Source organism: Gracilinanus agilis, chromosome 5 (genome assembly GCF_016433145.1).
Source record: "Gracilinanus agilis isolate LMUSP501 chromosome 5, AgileGrace, whole genome shotgun sequence".
NCBI lineage: Eukaryota > Metazoa > Chordata > Mammalia > Didelphimorphia > Didelphidae > Gracilinanus > Gracilinanus agilis.
Window position 1 is genome coordinate 27,677,712 of NC_058134.1, and position 17,290 is coordinate 27,695,001.

General features: G+C 41.9%; 1 protein-coding gene across 1 annotated transcript in view; it reads left to right on the forward strand.

The window, feature by feature from the left end:
* The window catches only part of NEK10 (NIMA related kinase 10), a 271,988-nt gene that overhangs the window by 202,880 nt on the left and 51,818 nt on the right, over positions 1-17,290 (forward strand). The window contains exons 27-29 of the mRNA XM_044678880.1: positions 4,852-5,035; positions 5,123-5,209; positions 7,397-7,451. Coding sequence (XP_044534815.1) covers positions 4,852-5,035; positions 5,123-5,209; positions 7,397-7,451 — 326 coding nt within the window. The remainder of the gene's footprint in view (positions 1-4,851; positions 5,036-5,122; positions 5,210-7,396; positions 7,452-17,290) is intronic.

Below are 17,290 nucleotides of genomic sequence, written 5' to 3' on the forward strand. Positions count from 1 at the left end.
ATATATAAGGTTGACTGGATACACATGCACAGAGACATGGCATAAGACAAATCATCTTGTCATGGTGACTGGAGAGCCAGCCTTAAGACCTGAGTTCAAGTTCTATTTCTGTCACTTCCTGGTTGGGTGTTCTTAGGTCTGTGTGATCCTACTTAGCCTCTCAGAACTTTGGACAACTCTCTAATAAGATCCTGGATTTTGGAGAAGGTGTCAAACTCCATTTGTAGAGGGAGCTCCTCACCTGTATGGGAATGAGGTCAGAGATCTGTTCCCTTTGTCTATCATTTATATATGTATATGTATAAAATATATACATATACACATATATTTCCAATTACTTTCTTTTATTTGCCTTATTTTAAAATGAACCTGTCGGGGGGCGGGGGGAGGGGGAGGCAGCTGGATGGCTCAGTGGATTGAGAGTCAGGCCTAGAGATGGGAGGTCCTGGGTTCAAATCTGGCATCAGACACTTCCTGGCTGTGTGACCCTGGGCAAGTCACTTAACCCCCATTGCCTAGCCCTGTAACAAATAAAATTAATATAGAAGGATATATATAAAAGATATTAGGGTTTAAAAAAATAAAAAATAAAATGAACCAGTCACAAGAATGGACATTGTGGGGCAAAATCTGGAAAGCATGTAGAATGGCCACCATTCTCAGCAGCATGGGACAGGGCATGGCAGGCCAAGGTGACTGGTCATCATGAAGCCAGAAGCTAATGAGACCATTGTTTAAAAATGCACAGGGATGGGGGCAGCTGGGTAGCTCAGTGAATTGAGAGTCAGGCCTAGAGATGGGAAGTCCTGGGTTCAAATCTGGCCTCAGACACTTCCCAGCTGTGTGACCCTGGGCAAGTCACTTGACCCCCATTGCCCACCCTTACCACTCTTCCACCTATAAGTCAATACACAGAAGTTAAGGGTTAAAAAAAAATGCACAGGGTTCTTCCTCCCTCCCTCCAAGTCTCTCTCTCTGTCTCTCTCTCTCTCCTGTTTTTTTCTTTCTCCTTTTTCTCCTTTCCCTCTTTTCTCTCCTCCATGCTATTCTTCCTATTTACCTATTTTCACTCTCCTTTCTCCCCCTCCTTTTTCTTTCTTCTTTTTCTCAATTCCTGGCTGTCTTAGTTACTGGAATGTCATATGAATACTTCTTTATTACCTCATTGTTGGCACTCAGAGCCAACAGCATTTTGGAGATTTTCAACAAAATTGGTACAAGACTTGTGAACACAGGGTCAGATGAAAAACCAATGTGGAATACTTTAAGAAATGCTTTGGGGGGCAGCTGGGTAGCTCAGTGGATTGAGAGCCAGGCCTAGAGATGGGAAGTCCTGGGTTCAAATCTGGCCTCAGACACTTCCCAGCTGTGTGACCCTGGGCAAGTCACTTGACCCCCATTTGCCTAGCCCTTACCACTCTTCTGCCTTGGTGCCAATACATAGTATTGACTCCAAGATGGAAAGTAAGGGTTTAAAAAAAAAAGAGAGAGAGAGAAATGCTTTGCTTTGCTGAAGACAAGGAATGCCTTATCTACTGACCTGCAAAAAAGTGAAAACTCTTAGACCTCATCTTCCTCTGGACAACTGAAGCCTCCAGGCTTATTTGGAGTTGCTCTTTATGTTTTTCTTATTATATTTATCGAGTTTTAAGAAACAACCATTTGTAGTATCTAGGGATGGCATTCGAAGAAAAAGGAAAAAGCTGGAAGGCTATTTGGAGCGAGATTATGAAGGGCCTTCAAAGCCATGAGCTAGAGTTTAGTCTTTTGATTGCACTAACAGAAAACCTTGGAAGATTTTTGGCAGGGGGGGAAGGAGCGACATTTGGAACTTTACTTGAGTAGCAGAATTGGGAGCCATTTGAAGTCAGGAAGAACAGATCCTGTGACATGAGTGTGGGCAAGAAAACAGGAGAAGGCCCTGAACTAGGGTGGGACAGTGGGGAGAAAACTGCCAGTGTAAGAGATCTTACCAAGGTAGAAACAACAAAGGTATCACGAAGGTATTTGGATGTATAGGCTAAGCAAATGTTGATTGATTCCATTCTGGAGGGGATTCTGCGGAGATGGTCATGGCATTAAGTGAAAAAGAGCAGGTGGGGCATTGGGGTCCAATTTAGAAAACGAGTTCATTATTAAACATGGTCCTTTTGAAGTTCCCAAAGAATATCAGGGAGCCAGTTGTGAATACAGACCTAGAACTGTGGGTGATGTCAAGGGTGAAGATGTAGATCAGTGATTCCCAAAGTGGGCGCCACTGCCCCCTGGTGGATGCTGCAGCGATCCAGGAGGGCGGTGATGGCCACAGGTGCCTTTATCTTTCCTATTAATTGCTATTAAAATTTTTAAAAAATTAATTTCCAGGGGGCTGAGTAATATTTTTTCTGGAAAGGGGGCTGTAGGCCAAAAAAGTTTGGGAACTCCTGATGTAGATACAGGCACCGAAGCTGTTGAAAGAAATGGTTGGAACGTGTGAGGCGACGTAGTTAGGCTTCCTGTATGGAGAGGGAGAAGAGGGTTCCCTAAAGACTTCCAAACAAAAGTGGGATGACCATTTGTCAAGTATGCCTTAGAAGAGTTTTTTTTGTTAAGGCATAGATGGCTTCTAGGGTCATTTCCAGCTCAGAGTTTCGGTACTTCTGCGGTTTTAGATACACTCGACAAGGGAGAGAGCGTAGAGGGATAGGAAGGCGGTCGGGGCCAAGCCTTGGGAACGTTCACATTGGAAGGGCAGCGTGGAGGCAGAAGCCAGGCAGACAGCCAAGACGCAATGATCAGAGGACACTGTCGGGAAAGCCCAGAGATGAGAGGGAACCAGGAAGCGGCCGGGAGTTCAATGTGGAGAGATGTCAAGGAGGGCAGGACAACAATATGACTCTTGGCTTTGGTGCTAAGTAGGTCGTTAGTGACTCTCTGTCCCTTTGGAGAGAACTCGTTCTCCAGAGTGGCAGGGAGAGAAGTCACGCCGCAAAGACTTGAGCAGTAAGTGGCTGGTAACAAAGGGGGCACTGTGAGTGCCCGCCGCTCCTTCCAGGAGGTTGCCAATGAGAGAAGAGACAGAGAACAAGTCTGAGAGAGAGAGAGAGAGAGATCAGGCAGCATCCGGGGAAAATTCTGTTTGGCTAAGGGAGACCTTGGCATGCTTACAGGCTGGAGGAGGAGGAGTGATTATCAACATTCCTTTGCGAGAAGGAGCACGGTCAAGGACAAGTTAGGAGGACAGGATCCAGGGTTCAAGGGTAAACAGATTGGCAGGGTTAGTTTTTATTTTTATTTTATTTTTTTTAAACCCTCACCTTCCATCTTGGAATCAATACTGTGTATTGGCTCCAAGGCAGAAGAGTGGTAAGGGTAGGCAATGGGGTCAAGTGACTTGCCCAGGGTCACACAGCTGGGATATGTCTGAGGCCAGATTTGAATCTAGGACCTCCTGTCTCTAAGCCTGGCTCTCCATCCACTGAGCTACCCAGCTGCCCCAGGGTTAGTTTTTAGCAAGGAATGAGATATGCCTCTTCCTCTGAAACTGGAGCAAAGGGGAAAAAATAGATAATTGTATTAAAATGATTAAAAATTGGAGATGGGAAAAATGGAAAGAATTCATATTGAATGGCCTGAATTTTTTCATTAAAGTGGTATGGAGGAGGTCCTGGGACAGGGGTCAGTGCTAGAGTTGGGAGTGTGAGAAGAGGAGGTTTGGAATACCTTTTGTGGTAAGTGTGATAAAGAGGCAATAGAAAGGGCAGGCAGGTGACTCCATATATTGAAAGCCAGGAGGTCCTAGATTCAAATCTGACCTCAGCTACTTCTTAGCTCTGTATCCCTGGGCAAGTCACTTAACCCCATTGCCTAGCCCTTACACTCCTGCCTTGGAACCCCAATATACAGTATTAACTCTCAGATGGAAAGTAAGAGCTTTAAAAAAAAGAGAGAGAGACAGTAGGAAGTTGTGCCTTATGCGGTACCTACTATGTGCCAGGCACTGTGCTAAGTCATCCTCCCCACTTTTTTTACAAATATTATCTCATTTGATCCTGACAATAACTATGGAGAATAGATGCTGTATTATCCTCACTTTATAAATGAGAAAACTGAAGGAAATAGAGGTGGTGACATTTCATAAGTGTCTGAGGCTGGATTTAAACTTGGGTCATCCTGATTCCAGGCCCCAAACCATCTGGTTCTGCCCACTGCACTCCCTCGCTACCTGCAATGAGTGATGAGCAAGAGAATTGCCTTGTAACAGTGAAAGCCCAGGCGTGATTGGATGGAATAAAGGTGTGATGGCTCCCGCTAGCTCCATTTCATGTCTTTTCTCTAGTCTTGTTTAGCAGCTTAAGGACGGGAACAGAAGAAGTCTGCTAGCCCGGTTGGGGGCTGGCGGAGCTGAAAGATGAAATGGTGAGGGATGCAGGAGGGAGGAAAGGGCCTGACTGAAGAAACCCGTCAGAGGCGATACAAGTTCAGGGGGCATATGAAGAGATAAGGGGGGGCAGCTGGGTAGCTCAGTGGATTGAGAGTCAGGCCTAGAGACGGGAGGTCTTAGGTTCAAATCCGGCCTCAGACACTTCCCAGCTGTGTGACCCTGGGCAAGTCACTTGACCCCCATTGCCTACCCTTGTCACTGTTCCACCTAGGAGCCAATACAGAGAAGTTAAGGGTTAAAAGAGAGAGAGAGAGAGAGAGAGAGAGAGAGAGAGAGAGAGAGAGAGAGAGAGAGAGAGATAAGGGAGTTGGGAGAGGGGGAAGGTTGGGGAAAACTCATCCTGCTTTTGGAATAGATTTTTGTAACAATCCTCCCCTGGGAGCAAGATCATAAAAGAAATCCATCAGATCTTTTCTTTTGCTTGGCAGGAAAATTTCGAGAAGGCCAGCCTGAGCAGTAGTAGCAGTGGTGGGGCCAGCCTGAAGAGTGAGCTTTCCGAAAGTGCCGACCTCCCTCCAGAGAGCTTTCAGCAGCCCTGCGGCAAGGACGAAGACAGAGCCTGTGATGAGATCTTGTCCGATGAGAACTACAACTTGGAAAACATCGAGAAAGGTGAGGCCGTTTGTAGAACTGTCAGCACTGACCTACTTCTTGCGCTTTCTGTTCGAAGACCACTCACGTCTCTTCTTTGTGGTACAGACATATATTCGGAATTAGATGATGAACTAGACATCTCGGATAACTCCAGCAACTCTAGCTCAAGCCCTTTGAAAGAGTCAACATTTGGTAAGTGATCTCTATTAATGGCCATCTACAACGGCCACCAGGACAATTTTGTCATTTCCGATGGCAAATCGGTCGGCTGTATGCCGAAATTGTTTTTGTACTTGGGGGAGAGGAAAGGGAATAAGAAACGAGGAAGCACCTACTATGTGCCAGACATGGGACTAAGTGCTTTAAATATAGTATCTCATTTGATCCTCACAATTACCCTATGATGCTGTTATTATCCCCATTGAACACAGGAGGAAACTGAGGCAGAACAAAGCCGAGCGATTTGCCCAGAGTCACACAGCTGTTCAGTGTTTGAGGCCAGATTGGAATTTATGTCTTCCTGACTTCAGGCACAGAGCCCTAGCCGTGTTCCCACCTAGCCGTGTTCCCACCTAGTCGTCCGGGAACATTGAAATGGCAAAAACAGAACTCCCTGGCCGGCTGAAGTCCTACTCGTGCCTTCCATTTTGTGTAGTATTCTAGTGCTGCTTGAAATTCCAGCCATCACAGCACCGCTTCTGTGCCCTCATTGATGAACAATTGAATGAACAATTTTTTTTTTTAAACACTTACCTTCCGTCTTGGAGTCAATACCGTGTATTGGCTCCAAGGCAGAAGAGTGGTAAGGATGGGCAATGGGGGTTAAGTGACTTGCCCAGGGTCACACAGCTGGGAAGTGTCTGAGGCCAGATTTGAACCTAGGACCTCCCATCTCTAGGCCTGGCTCTCAATCCACTGAGCTCCCCAGTTGCCCCCTGAATGAACAATTTCGACTCTTTCTGCTAGTAAATACAGAAACAATCGAGGAAATATTCTGAGATCCTGACCATCCATTAGGAACTAGGAACTAGCCTAAATGTGATTATAGCAATTATTTACTTTGGTTGTTAGGAAGAAAGTGTTTCACAAACCGCAAAAGGCATTATTATATACTCTACAATGTATTTGTGACCTCCTTGGTGTGAACCTTCCCTCCAGTGAAATAAAAGCCTTTTAAAGTGTATGAGCAGGGGGCAGCTGGGTAGCTCAGTGGATGGAGAGTCAGGTCTAGAGACGGGAGATCCTGGGTTCAGATCTGGCCTCAGACACTTCCCAGCTGTGTGACCCTCGGCAAGTCACTTGACCCCCATTGCCTACCCTTACCACTCTTCCACCTATCAGACAATACACAGTATTGACTCCAAGATGGAAGGTGAGGATTAAAAAAAAAAATTGTATGGGCATCCACATGAACCCCAAGACATCCAATAAGTTCATTGGGTTGCTTTCAGCAATGGTGTCAAACTCAGAGGGAAATGGCATCCATCATGCGGTCTCATATTGACTTAGAAAACCATATATTAACATTATCTGTGTTCTGTTGCATTTTTATGTAACTTGTTAACTATTTCCCAATTACATTTTAATTGGGTTTGATACCTCTGGTTAATAGTACATCGAATGCCTCCAACGGAAGCATTTCTAAAAGGGACTGGAGACAACAAATCAATATTTTCTAATATTCCTAAGCAGGAAATAGTGTATGACATTCAGACATTCCAAGGCTCTCTGTGTTTAGCTCACAATATCTTGGCTTGGACTTTAAAGTGATTTTAACACAAGGGATTGTGCTGCCTATTGCTGCCATCACCAAGTAAATTCACTGTCAAATGGATTTACTGTGTGTTATTTTTTCTTTTCTATCCAATTTGGAGATTTTTGTGCCTTTTTCTTTAGTTTCGTTTATTTTTCTTGTTTCCTTTGTGCCCCTTCCTGCTTTTTCTTACAATGCTTAAAAGATTTAAGGAAGAAATATTTTAGTTAGGAAGCCTGAGCTAGAATCCCATCTCTGACAGTTATTAGTTGTGCAATCATGAGCAAAAAAAACTTAATATCTTTGATCCTCAGTTTCCCCGTCTATAATAACCAAATTATCCCTCTCTCAGAGTTATTATCAGCAAAGTGCTTTATTCACCTTAAAACACCCTGGAGATGTGGTCTATAATAAAATGAATGTGTTAAAAAAATTACTTTAAAACTCTAGCAAATGACTTTTTTCTGACATTATCTTTTCCAGTGATGCTTTTAAGGTTCTTTCCATAATTTTAAATTGTTCATATAACAGAAATTCTGGGAAACAGAAATCTAATATTTTCAAATACGCAACATCTTTTTAGAGAAGAAAATGTAATTACTTTTCTGTACATCCATTTATTTCAGGCATATTAAAACGAAGTTTCAGTGCTTCTGGAGGAGAGAGACAGTCTCATGGAAGGTCTGTAAAATTTTAGCTGTTGGAGATATTTTAAGCTTTGCAAAGTCAGACTATTTGCCGATGCCTAGGTTGGCTTCAAAAAAAAAAAAGCCTATTGATACTTTACATTAAGGAAGAGGTTAGGATGGATCATTTTGACTTTTATTCGTATGATCGGGTACTATGTATGCACTGAGGCAAAAAGAATGTTTTCAGATGTGGTTGGAAGAGAGAGGTAGAAAGCAAGTATTCGAGGATCAGGGAGAAAATATGTCAACTTAAATACAGGTTTGCTCTCATTTAAGATGACCTGGTGTCTGAGTTTATTAAAATAGTTATTGTAAGAAATAGGACGTGGAATTACCCAGCATTCTTCATTCTGCAAAATGAGTCAAAAAATCTGCTCCTTTATTCCATGTGGAACATTTTCCAGTAAAGAAAGTGTTTGGTTACCATGTACTCTAATGGTACTTTTTCTTGAATTATCATCACATAAAATGTTTGTTACCAGGTAAGTCCTTGAGAAGTCAATTGTTTGATGAATAGTGATTGCATTTATGTATCGACAGAAGGGAAAAAAAGTTCAGTTTGTACCTTGAAACATCCCTTGTGATGCTGACATGGCCGTGAGGTCTCCAAGATGAGATTCGGCTTTGGGGACAACCAGAGCTGGCTAAGGAAGGTCGGTTGTGTTGCTAGAAAGTAGCAGATGCTCAGAGAGAAGGAATTCGTGCCTGCACGAGGTAGCACACAAAGGGCATAGAGTTTAACTTTTAACCTTCTGGCTTGAGATCAATGCTCAGTATGGATTCTAAGGCAGGAGAGCGTTAAGGGCTAGACAATTGGGGGTAAGTGACTTGCCTAGGGTCACACGGTTAGTAAGTATCAGGCCAGACTTGAATCCAAGTCTTCTCCAATAACCTGACATTCTTCTCCTGGGCTACCTAGCTGCCCCAAATAAAAGACATGTTTCAAGGGATAGACTTAAATGTAATTAAACTTCCAGAAAATAAAGAAACATTTATTGAGCATTGTGCAGTTTCCTAGAAAGATGGGGAACATCGGATTCTAAGAAACTGGCCATACCCTGGAGGAGGTGATTGCTTTGTGGGAGAGATCGGACATATGCTCTTGAAAAGATAACTAGAAATGAAAAATACGTGTATATATCTAGAGGGTGGTACAGAAATTAAAAAAAAGAAAAGAAAAGAAAATGTACCAGCCCCTGGATTTCATTCAGATAATCCCCAAGGCTTGTCAAAAGGCGTATGTTTTAGTCCTTAAAAGGTGTTTAAAAAAGGGCAACACGTTATTCACCATATAATTAATGTATGTTGGATATTCCCATAGATTTGTTTTTATTAGCATTGAATAAAATATTGTCTTTTAATTGAAACCTAAATGAACTATTCAAATGTAACACATTTGACCAGAGGAGAGAGGAAACCAGTCAGAAAGTGCTGTTTAATGTCTATATTCCAGATATTGGGGTAAGAGCTGGTAGAACAAATAACAGCGTATGGAATGATCCCTGTCCTTCATGACATTACATCCTAACAGGAGGTGTGTTATATGTGGCCCAGACTGAGAGAGAATAAAGACAAGGTAGTTAGGGTGAGTGGGAGGGAGATCATTAGTATTTGGAGGGACCAGGAAAGGCTTCATATGATGAAGTAATGTTTGAACTGGGTCTTGAAGGAAAAGAACAATTCTATGAAGTCAAGGTCAGTTCAGACATGGGCCAGTGGCCAGTGCAAAAGATTGGAGATAGGAGAATGGAATGTAGTGTGAGAAGAGCCCAGTTTGGCTGGTTCTCAGAGGACAGGAGCTCAAGAAGGGGAGTCATGTCCAGTGATACTGGAAAGCTAGCATGAGGCCACAGAAGAGTCTATATTTGCTCCTAGGAGAAATAGGGAGCCATAGCAATTTATTGAGTAGAGGAGAGACATGGTTAGATCTTTGCTGGAGGAAAAACACTTTGGCAGCAAAACCATTGAAAGTATTTAGGAAGAAAATTGTTAAAAATTAAAATTGCTAATCAACGCTATCATTTTGGTTGAACTGAATTGTGCATGAGACAGTGTATCTTTTAGAAACTTGTGAGCTATAGAAAGAAGATGAGCACTTCCAAGGCAAGAAGCTCTTAGACCAATGGAAACCAAGTGAATAGCCAGCTTGGTTGAGGCCAGCGTACAAATGTTTCCATCTCTTCTGCTTAGCTATAGATTATATGTGTGCCAGGAAGATAGCAAACACTTGATAAATGTTTGTTAGATAAATAAATTCATGTGATACTTAAAGATGGGCCAAGGCCTAAGATTATGCTCTGGACTCAGTTATTCCAGCTTCATTCATCCATATTTTATATGAATAAATTCATTCCTATTTTAGACAGTTAACCATTTCAGCCCATTAAATAGTATATTGCAATATAGCATGTATATAACCATAACAACAATAATGCTCTGATGCTTCATTTGTTGATGCAAAGTTCCAAAGAGTTGCTAATAGACTGTTCAAAAGTCTTCCTACAGGGTGGACAAAACTTCTGATGTAGATGTTCCAAGAGAATAGGTAAAGCTTATTTTGGTGACTCTAGAAGGATCCGTATGGAATACATAAGAGAAATTAATTTGCAGATGTTTATTGAGGACCTTCTATGGACAAGGCAGCATGGTAGGTGCCATCAGGGATACAGAGACCTTAGAGTCAAGTGGAGAAGATAGAGACAAACAACTGGCATCTTTTCCTGTAAGCATGTTTGCCAGCCTTCTGAGTTTGTAATTAAGTTTAATTTGTAATTTAGGTTTTGGTGATCCTTAAACGTTCCTCTAAGTTACCTTAGGAGCCGAGAAAGACAAGACGTAGCATTTTACGGATGGGTCAACCGTGTGAAAACTAAAGTTGCATTAAACTACAGAAACTCTATTTGCTGAAAGGAATTGAGTCATAAGGCCGACATTTTGTAACATAGTCAAGGGAAGGAGCGGGCCGTATATCTGAACTAGCCATGATATTTGATGCTTCTCAATTCATGCTTAGTTTTAGCACCAAAGTCAAATTTTAAATTCTTTTAAAAGCAAATTCATAACTTTGAACCATCTTGAGAAGATCCAGAGGCAGGAGAAAAAAAACCCAAAACAGAAGAGTTCTTCTTCTAGGAAGCAGCCCCTAAACAGTGAGAAAGGAGTAAACTGAATGCCCAGACTATAGGATTCAGAGCAGGAAAAAGGCATGTCTTCCCCTTTGTATCAGAAAGGGGGAAAATGTTTCAGGAGCCTGTTGATAAGAGTCAGAAATAGGGAGAGTAGAGAGAAGGGGGTTCATGAGAGAAATGGTGTACAGGTTGAAAGGAGATGTGTCAAGATAAGAGAATGAGTGAGTGAAGAGTTGAGGCTTCGAACTTGGGTAACCTCAAGGAGAGAGATGTTTATGACAGAGATAGGAAAGTTTGGAAGGTTTGGGGAGAAAGAAATTTAGCCTTTTTTTTTTTTTAAAACTCTTCCCTTCCATGTTAGAATCTATACTATGCATTGGTTCCAAATCAGAAAAAGTGGTGAGGACCAGGCAATGAGGATTAAGTGACTTGCCCAAGGTCACACAACTAGAAAGTATCTGAGGCCAGACTTGAACCTAGGACTTACTGTCTCTAGGCCTGGCTCTTTATTCACTGAACCACCCGGCTACTCCCTATTTAGTCTTTTTCTTTTTTTGACATATTCATTTTGAGATACCCATGAGACATTCAGTGGGAAATGACAGCCTGTTGGTGATCTGGGCTGGAATTCAGAAAAGAGACTTGGCTGGTTATTCAGATTCGGTACTCATCAGCATAGAGATGATTCTTGGGCCTTTGTGAACAAATCAAGTCACCAAGAAAGAGAACTTATAGAGAAAAGAGGGCCTAGGACAGATCCTTGGAGGTATATTCACAGTTAGGGCACTATGACATACAGCAATAATTCCCAAAGTGGGTGCTACCGCCCCCTGGTGGGTGCTGCAGCGACCCAGGAGAACAGTGATGGCCACACTTTTTTTGTATTACATTCTATTCTGAGTTCAATAAATAGTTTCATAATTTCCAGGGGGCTCTAAGTAATATTTTTTCTGGAAAGGGGGCGGTAGGCCAAAAAAATTTGGGAACGGCTGAAATAGAGGATGGTCCATTAAGAGAGAGACCAAGAAGGTGCAGTCAGAGAGGTAGGAGAAGAACCAAGAGAGAACACCATCTCTATACAGAAATAATCTTCCCTAACTCAGAACACTCATAGCACCTCTTCACATCCCTCTAATGAACTTATTGGTTCTCCTTAATATTAAACTTATTTCCTCTACATGTCTTATCTCCCCTACAAAATCATAAATTCTTTGTGGGCTAAGACCATGTCTTTTGCATTTTTGTATTAATCCCTTGAACAGAGAAAGGAATTCAATACATGTTACTTTAAAAAATGAAGCAACCCTATGTGGGCAGAGCTCCTGGGATGGGCAGGGAACAAAAAAGATGGAAGTAGAGAAAGCTGGAATAAAATCCTCTACCACCATCCCAGTCTGGATTGAGTGACTAATGGAAAGTATAATTCACAAATCTGCTTCTTACCTGCTAAGGACATTAGCCTCTATAACCTTGTTGTAGAGTCTTACTACTTTGAATTCAAGTCTCCTAGGCTACAGGCATCAGAGACTCAGGCACCCCATTCCAGAGACCTTCTCCAAGCTTTGTCCATCTTTCCATAATACGGTTCAGAGGTGCTGGAGCTTGAAAACCCATCCACCATCCTGGAGCTTAGAACCTTGGTCAATGCCATGAGCTTTAAGCCCTGGTTTTTCCCTTGTCCTGTTGCTTAGGCAACAAGGTTTCTCCACGCCTGCCTGCATCCTGTTGCCAAGGTAACAGGCCATGGGGAGCAGGCAGTCTTGAGTGGTCCAAGGTTTCCAGTAGCCAAGGTCTGGCTGTGGGCTTACAGCTTTTCCTCTGCCGATTTCATTATGTGTATCTGTAAACACCCGCATGCAGGTATGTTTGTCATTTATATTTAAAGATGACTGTTAAATTCAGTTTTTGCAGGTATAACTGCAAGACCATTGTGTGATCTCAGAATCTGTGTAGTCGGCCTCTCATTAACAGCTGTTGTTGCTTTTCTCAGAGCTTTCCCCCATCATCTGCTCTGCCTAGTTTTCTCATAATCTCTATGCTAATTTTAGATAAACTGAGCCAACTGGTCTTTGCTTGCTTAGAACCAACCTAACTTATCCAAATAGTCAACAGGAAATTTTTTTCGCCAGGCCAGTAAGCATTACCTCGTGTATGCGTTCTCTCTGAAGGAGCTGAAATTGGATAATTTATTATTTCTTTATTTCTGGAGTCACTGTGTTATATGAACATCAGACCTGATTGGCTAAGTTTCACTTGTAATGATACTCGTCCCATTTGGGAATGCTTCAGAAAAGATCTGGGGTTTTTAAAGGTCCCCAAAGGAACTTCTCATAGATGTAACAAGCAAAACAGAATTAGAAGTCACTTGGTGAAGTGGAAAAAGAACTGAACTGGAGTCCTGGGATCTGAGATCAAATCTTATGTGACTTTAAGCAAGTCTCTATGTCTCCTCTTTTAAATAAGGGGGTTATTAGCTAATTAGAGCTATCATTTAGATGTTTTTAGGGTTTAAAAGCCCCCCCCCCCTCTCTCTCTCACTCCTCCTCTCTCCTTCTTTCTCTCTCTTCTTTTCCTCCTCTTTCTCCTTATCTCCTCTCTCTCCCTCTCTCTCCTTCTCTCTTCCTCCTCTCTCCCCATCTCTTTCTCTCTCTCTTTCTCCTCTCTCTCCTTCCATATATATATATACATATATGTGTATATATGTATATATATATATATTTTTTTTTTTACCCTTGTACTTCGGTGTATTGTCTCATAGGTGGAAGATTGGTAAGGGTGGGCAATGGGGGTCAAGTGACTTGCCCAGGGTCACACAGCTGGGAAGTGGCTGAGGCCGGGTTTGAACCCAGGACCTCCTGTCTCTAGGCCTGGTTCTCCATCCACTGAGCTACCCAGCTGCCCCCTCATATATATATTTTGTGTATATATATGCATATATATAATTTGATCTTAACAACAATTCAGTAAAACAGGCACTTTTATTATCCCCATTTTACAGATAAGGAAACAGGTGATGATGATAAAGTGGATCTCCTCTGGTCATACAGCTAGTTACATGTCTCAGGATCATAGATTTTCAGTTAGAAGAGACCTCAGGAGCCCTCTAGTCCAACAGCCTAATTTTATAGATGAGGGACTGGAAGACCAGTGAAGGAGAGTGATTTGCTCCAGCTTATACAGGTAGTTAGAGGCACCACGAGTTGCCTCTAAGGTGCCTTCTAGGTTGGAGTGAAGCTTCTTATATTTCCACTTGCAAAAGAATGAGCTCAATAAACAATTTTCTGATCACTCAATCCACAATGAATTCTTAAAAGCCTGGATTTCTGTGGTAAGTTTTAACCTTCTTGGCCAGTGACCCAGCCTACTTGGGTTGTGTAATATATTGTCGTTGGAGGGCCCTCACCAAGAACAAATCTCCTGAAGCTTGGATTTTCTTCATGCTTGTGATTATCCGGGCACAATGGAGAAACCACACTGGACAGTAGGAAACAAATGCTTTAGTCTCAGTTCTACATGGAGGTCAGCTTCATGAGCAATTTTCATGAGGTCACTTTCCTTTTCTAGGCTTGGGTTTGCTTATCTGTCATCTTGCTAATAAGCTGGGAAAGCTGGCCCTACCCTCAGGAATTCTTACCTTTGACACACACTAGCTGGATGACCTACCACGTAACTTCTCAATGCTCTGGTGCACTCCAAAAGCATTAGTAGATGCTGATCAATGGCCATCCAATCTGCACCGCGCTTTCCTAGCTGAGTGTTCCCTAAACTAATGAAATCACAAGTTGTTGTTTGATTTTTTTTTTTAATCTCATTAAGCTGCCTTCTCTGCTCTGTTCTCAGACTAGGAAATGAGGTCACTCATTTCAATTACTTTAGGCCAAAGGCCATTCTAGATCTTCCAAAGCAAACTCTTTTAAACATATCATTCCAGTCCATGGCCTTTTTCATTCATCCCCTTCCACCTTGCTTACTTTAGCATGGAAAGGCTGTTCATTACAACCCTAATATATGGTTTGAATTGAAAAAACGCTACAGTATTGTTAAAGAATTGACCAAGCTGTGTGATTGAGTCTGTCCCAGAGTCAGTGGTCAGCTCCTCATTTTGCTACTTTGAGTCACAGTCTGTCTCCTTTTCCCTTTTTTTGAAATTCCAAGTGTCTGAATTGTTTCTGAATTAATAGAATAAATGCACACCTTTTTTCACTTACTTTTCATTCCAGTCTCTATTTGCAATGATTGGAACCCAATTAAAAGTTGGCTGTAGGGGGCAGCTGGGTAGCTTAGTGGATTGAGAGACAGGCCTAGAGATGAGAGGTCCTAGGTTCAAATCTGACCTCAGACACTTCCCAGCTGTGTGACCCTGGGCAAGTCACTTGACCCCCATTGCCTACCCTTACCACTCTTCTGCCAATACTGTGTATTGGCTCCAAGACGGAAGGTAAGGGTTTAAAAAAAAAAAGTTGGCTGTAAAACTAAGTTAGAAAACCATAATGGTTTCCATTATCCACTCTCCAAACATTGACTCTTAAAAGATTATCCTGTAGGTAAGATTTCATGTAAGTTAGAAGTATGTACTAAATCTAGTCACCTAGGAAAAAAGAAATTTTAAAAAGCAACTAAGTAAATATGATTGAGAAAGAAATCCCTAATCATTATTTAAAAAAGATTTAAAATGATGTTGTGTTAGTAGCAAATGAGGATTTGTAGACTTGTAGTGAAAAGTCAAGGCCAAAATGATCAAACTTGTGGAAAAATAACTGAAATGCTTTAATCTTCATAACATGCTATGCTTGTTCAGTGCGGTGAAGTCAGTTAAATAAGAGGAGAAATTTGAACCTAGATCCTCTGTCTCAAAAGCCCATTCCTGGAAATAAATAATAGACTTGAGTAAAAAAGTCATGGGGGTCCCTTAAGACTACTTCTCAATGCACATACTGAGAACACCTCCCAAATTCTACTGACGACTTGCAAAATGGGAAAACAGCCTAGAATTGTGGGTGCAAAAAGGGGGTTAGGATGGTATAGGGCAGTGATGGCAAACCTTTTAAGAGACCCTTGCTGTGCCCCAAACTCCACCCCAGCAATTGCCTCCTCCTCCCCTCCCCAAAGTGCTGCTGCCTGCCACCTCTACCTTACCCCACACAGGGGAAGGAAGAAGCTCTCCCATTGGGCTGCTGGGTGGAGGGGTAGTTGAAGTGAGGAATATCCTCAGGTGTATGGACAAGGGGAGGGGGAGTGACCTGAGTGCTCTGCTCCCCTCCAGCTCTGCTGCCTGTGAGCTGCCCACATTACGCCCTGTATGCTCCCATCGTGCTGCTGGGCAGAGAAGAGGGGTGTGAAAAATGTCATTGGGCCTGGTGGAGGGGGGGATGGGAACAGCTCCACCCAAGGCCCTTTGCCTTTCTAGTAACTAACTCTGGTGGGCAATGGCATGCATGCCTACAAAGCGGGCTCTGCATCCCCTCTTTGGCATGTGTGCTATAGTTTTGCCACCACAGGTATAGGGAGATAATGGGTAGGAATTGAAGACATGAAGTGATATTAGCAATAAGTAGTGAGCTTTTGGAATAATCCAAGTCATTAGACCTGGGAAATCATTTATCTTCTAGGTTTTTTTTAAGACCATAAAAATAAAGAATTTTAAAAAACATATATACATATATATGTATGTATGTATGTATACACACACACACTTAAGGTACAGCTAGGTGGCAGAGGAGAGAAGACTTTTCTTCTTGGCCTTCTTCAAAGACTCTTCAAACCTGGCCTTAGACAGTTCCTAGCTGTGTGATCCTGGGCAAATTGCTCAAGATGGTTTGCCTCAGCTCCTCATTTGTAAAATGAACTGGAGAAGGAAATGTCAAACCACTTCAGTTTTTTTGCAAAGAAAACCCCAAATTGTATCATGTAGAGTTAGACATTACTGAAGCAACTAAATAGCGTATACTTAAAATATTTTTAATGCTTTTCCTTAGTTAAAAAAATTGGGAGATACTCTTAAGTGTTTGTAATGCCATAATCTTTTCTGAAATAAATTTCTATTTATGTCTTTTGTTTTTACATCTCTTAACATTTCCCACTGTATCCTGGCTGCTCTCCCTCCCAGAGAGTAATCACTTCTAATGAAGAATAAAAAAAGAGGGGAAAAAACCAGTTGAACAAAACTAATATATCAAAAAAAAGTCTGATATTATATGCAGTGTTCCATCCATTCCCATAGTTCCCCTCCTCTGCAAAGAAATAGAGATATGGGTTTTCTCATGTCTCTTCCTAGGTGCCAAATTTGATCATTAGACTTTGTAGTATTTAATTTTGGTCATTTTTGTTTTTAAGCTCTTCCCATTTACATTATTGTGGTCTTTGGATATATTGTTTTCCTGGTTCTCTTTTCTTCACTTTGTGTCAGTTCAGATGATTCTTCCCTTATTTCTTTCATTGTATTATTCATCATTTTCTACAGCACAGCAACACTTCATTATATTGGTGTGCCACAGTTTGGTTAGCCATTCCCCAACTGGGGGCCTTTCTTTTTGTAAGTAATCACTTTGGGTTATATACCTAACAGTGTGGAGCAAGTGCTTTGGACACTTTATTTGCCTTCACATAGTTTTGAATTGCATTCCGGAATGAAGGAAGGAAGGAAGGAAGGAAGGAAGGAAGGAAGGAAGGAATGAACAAATGAATATGTTTACTATGTGACATA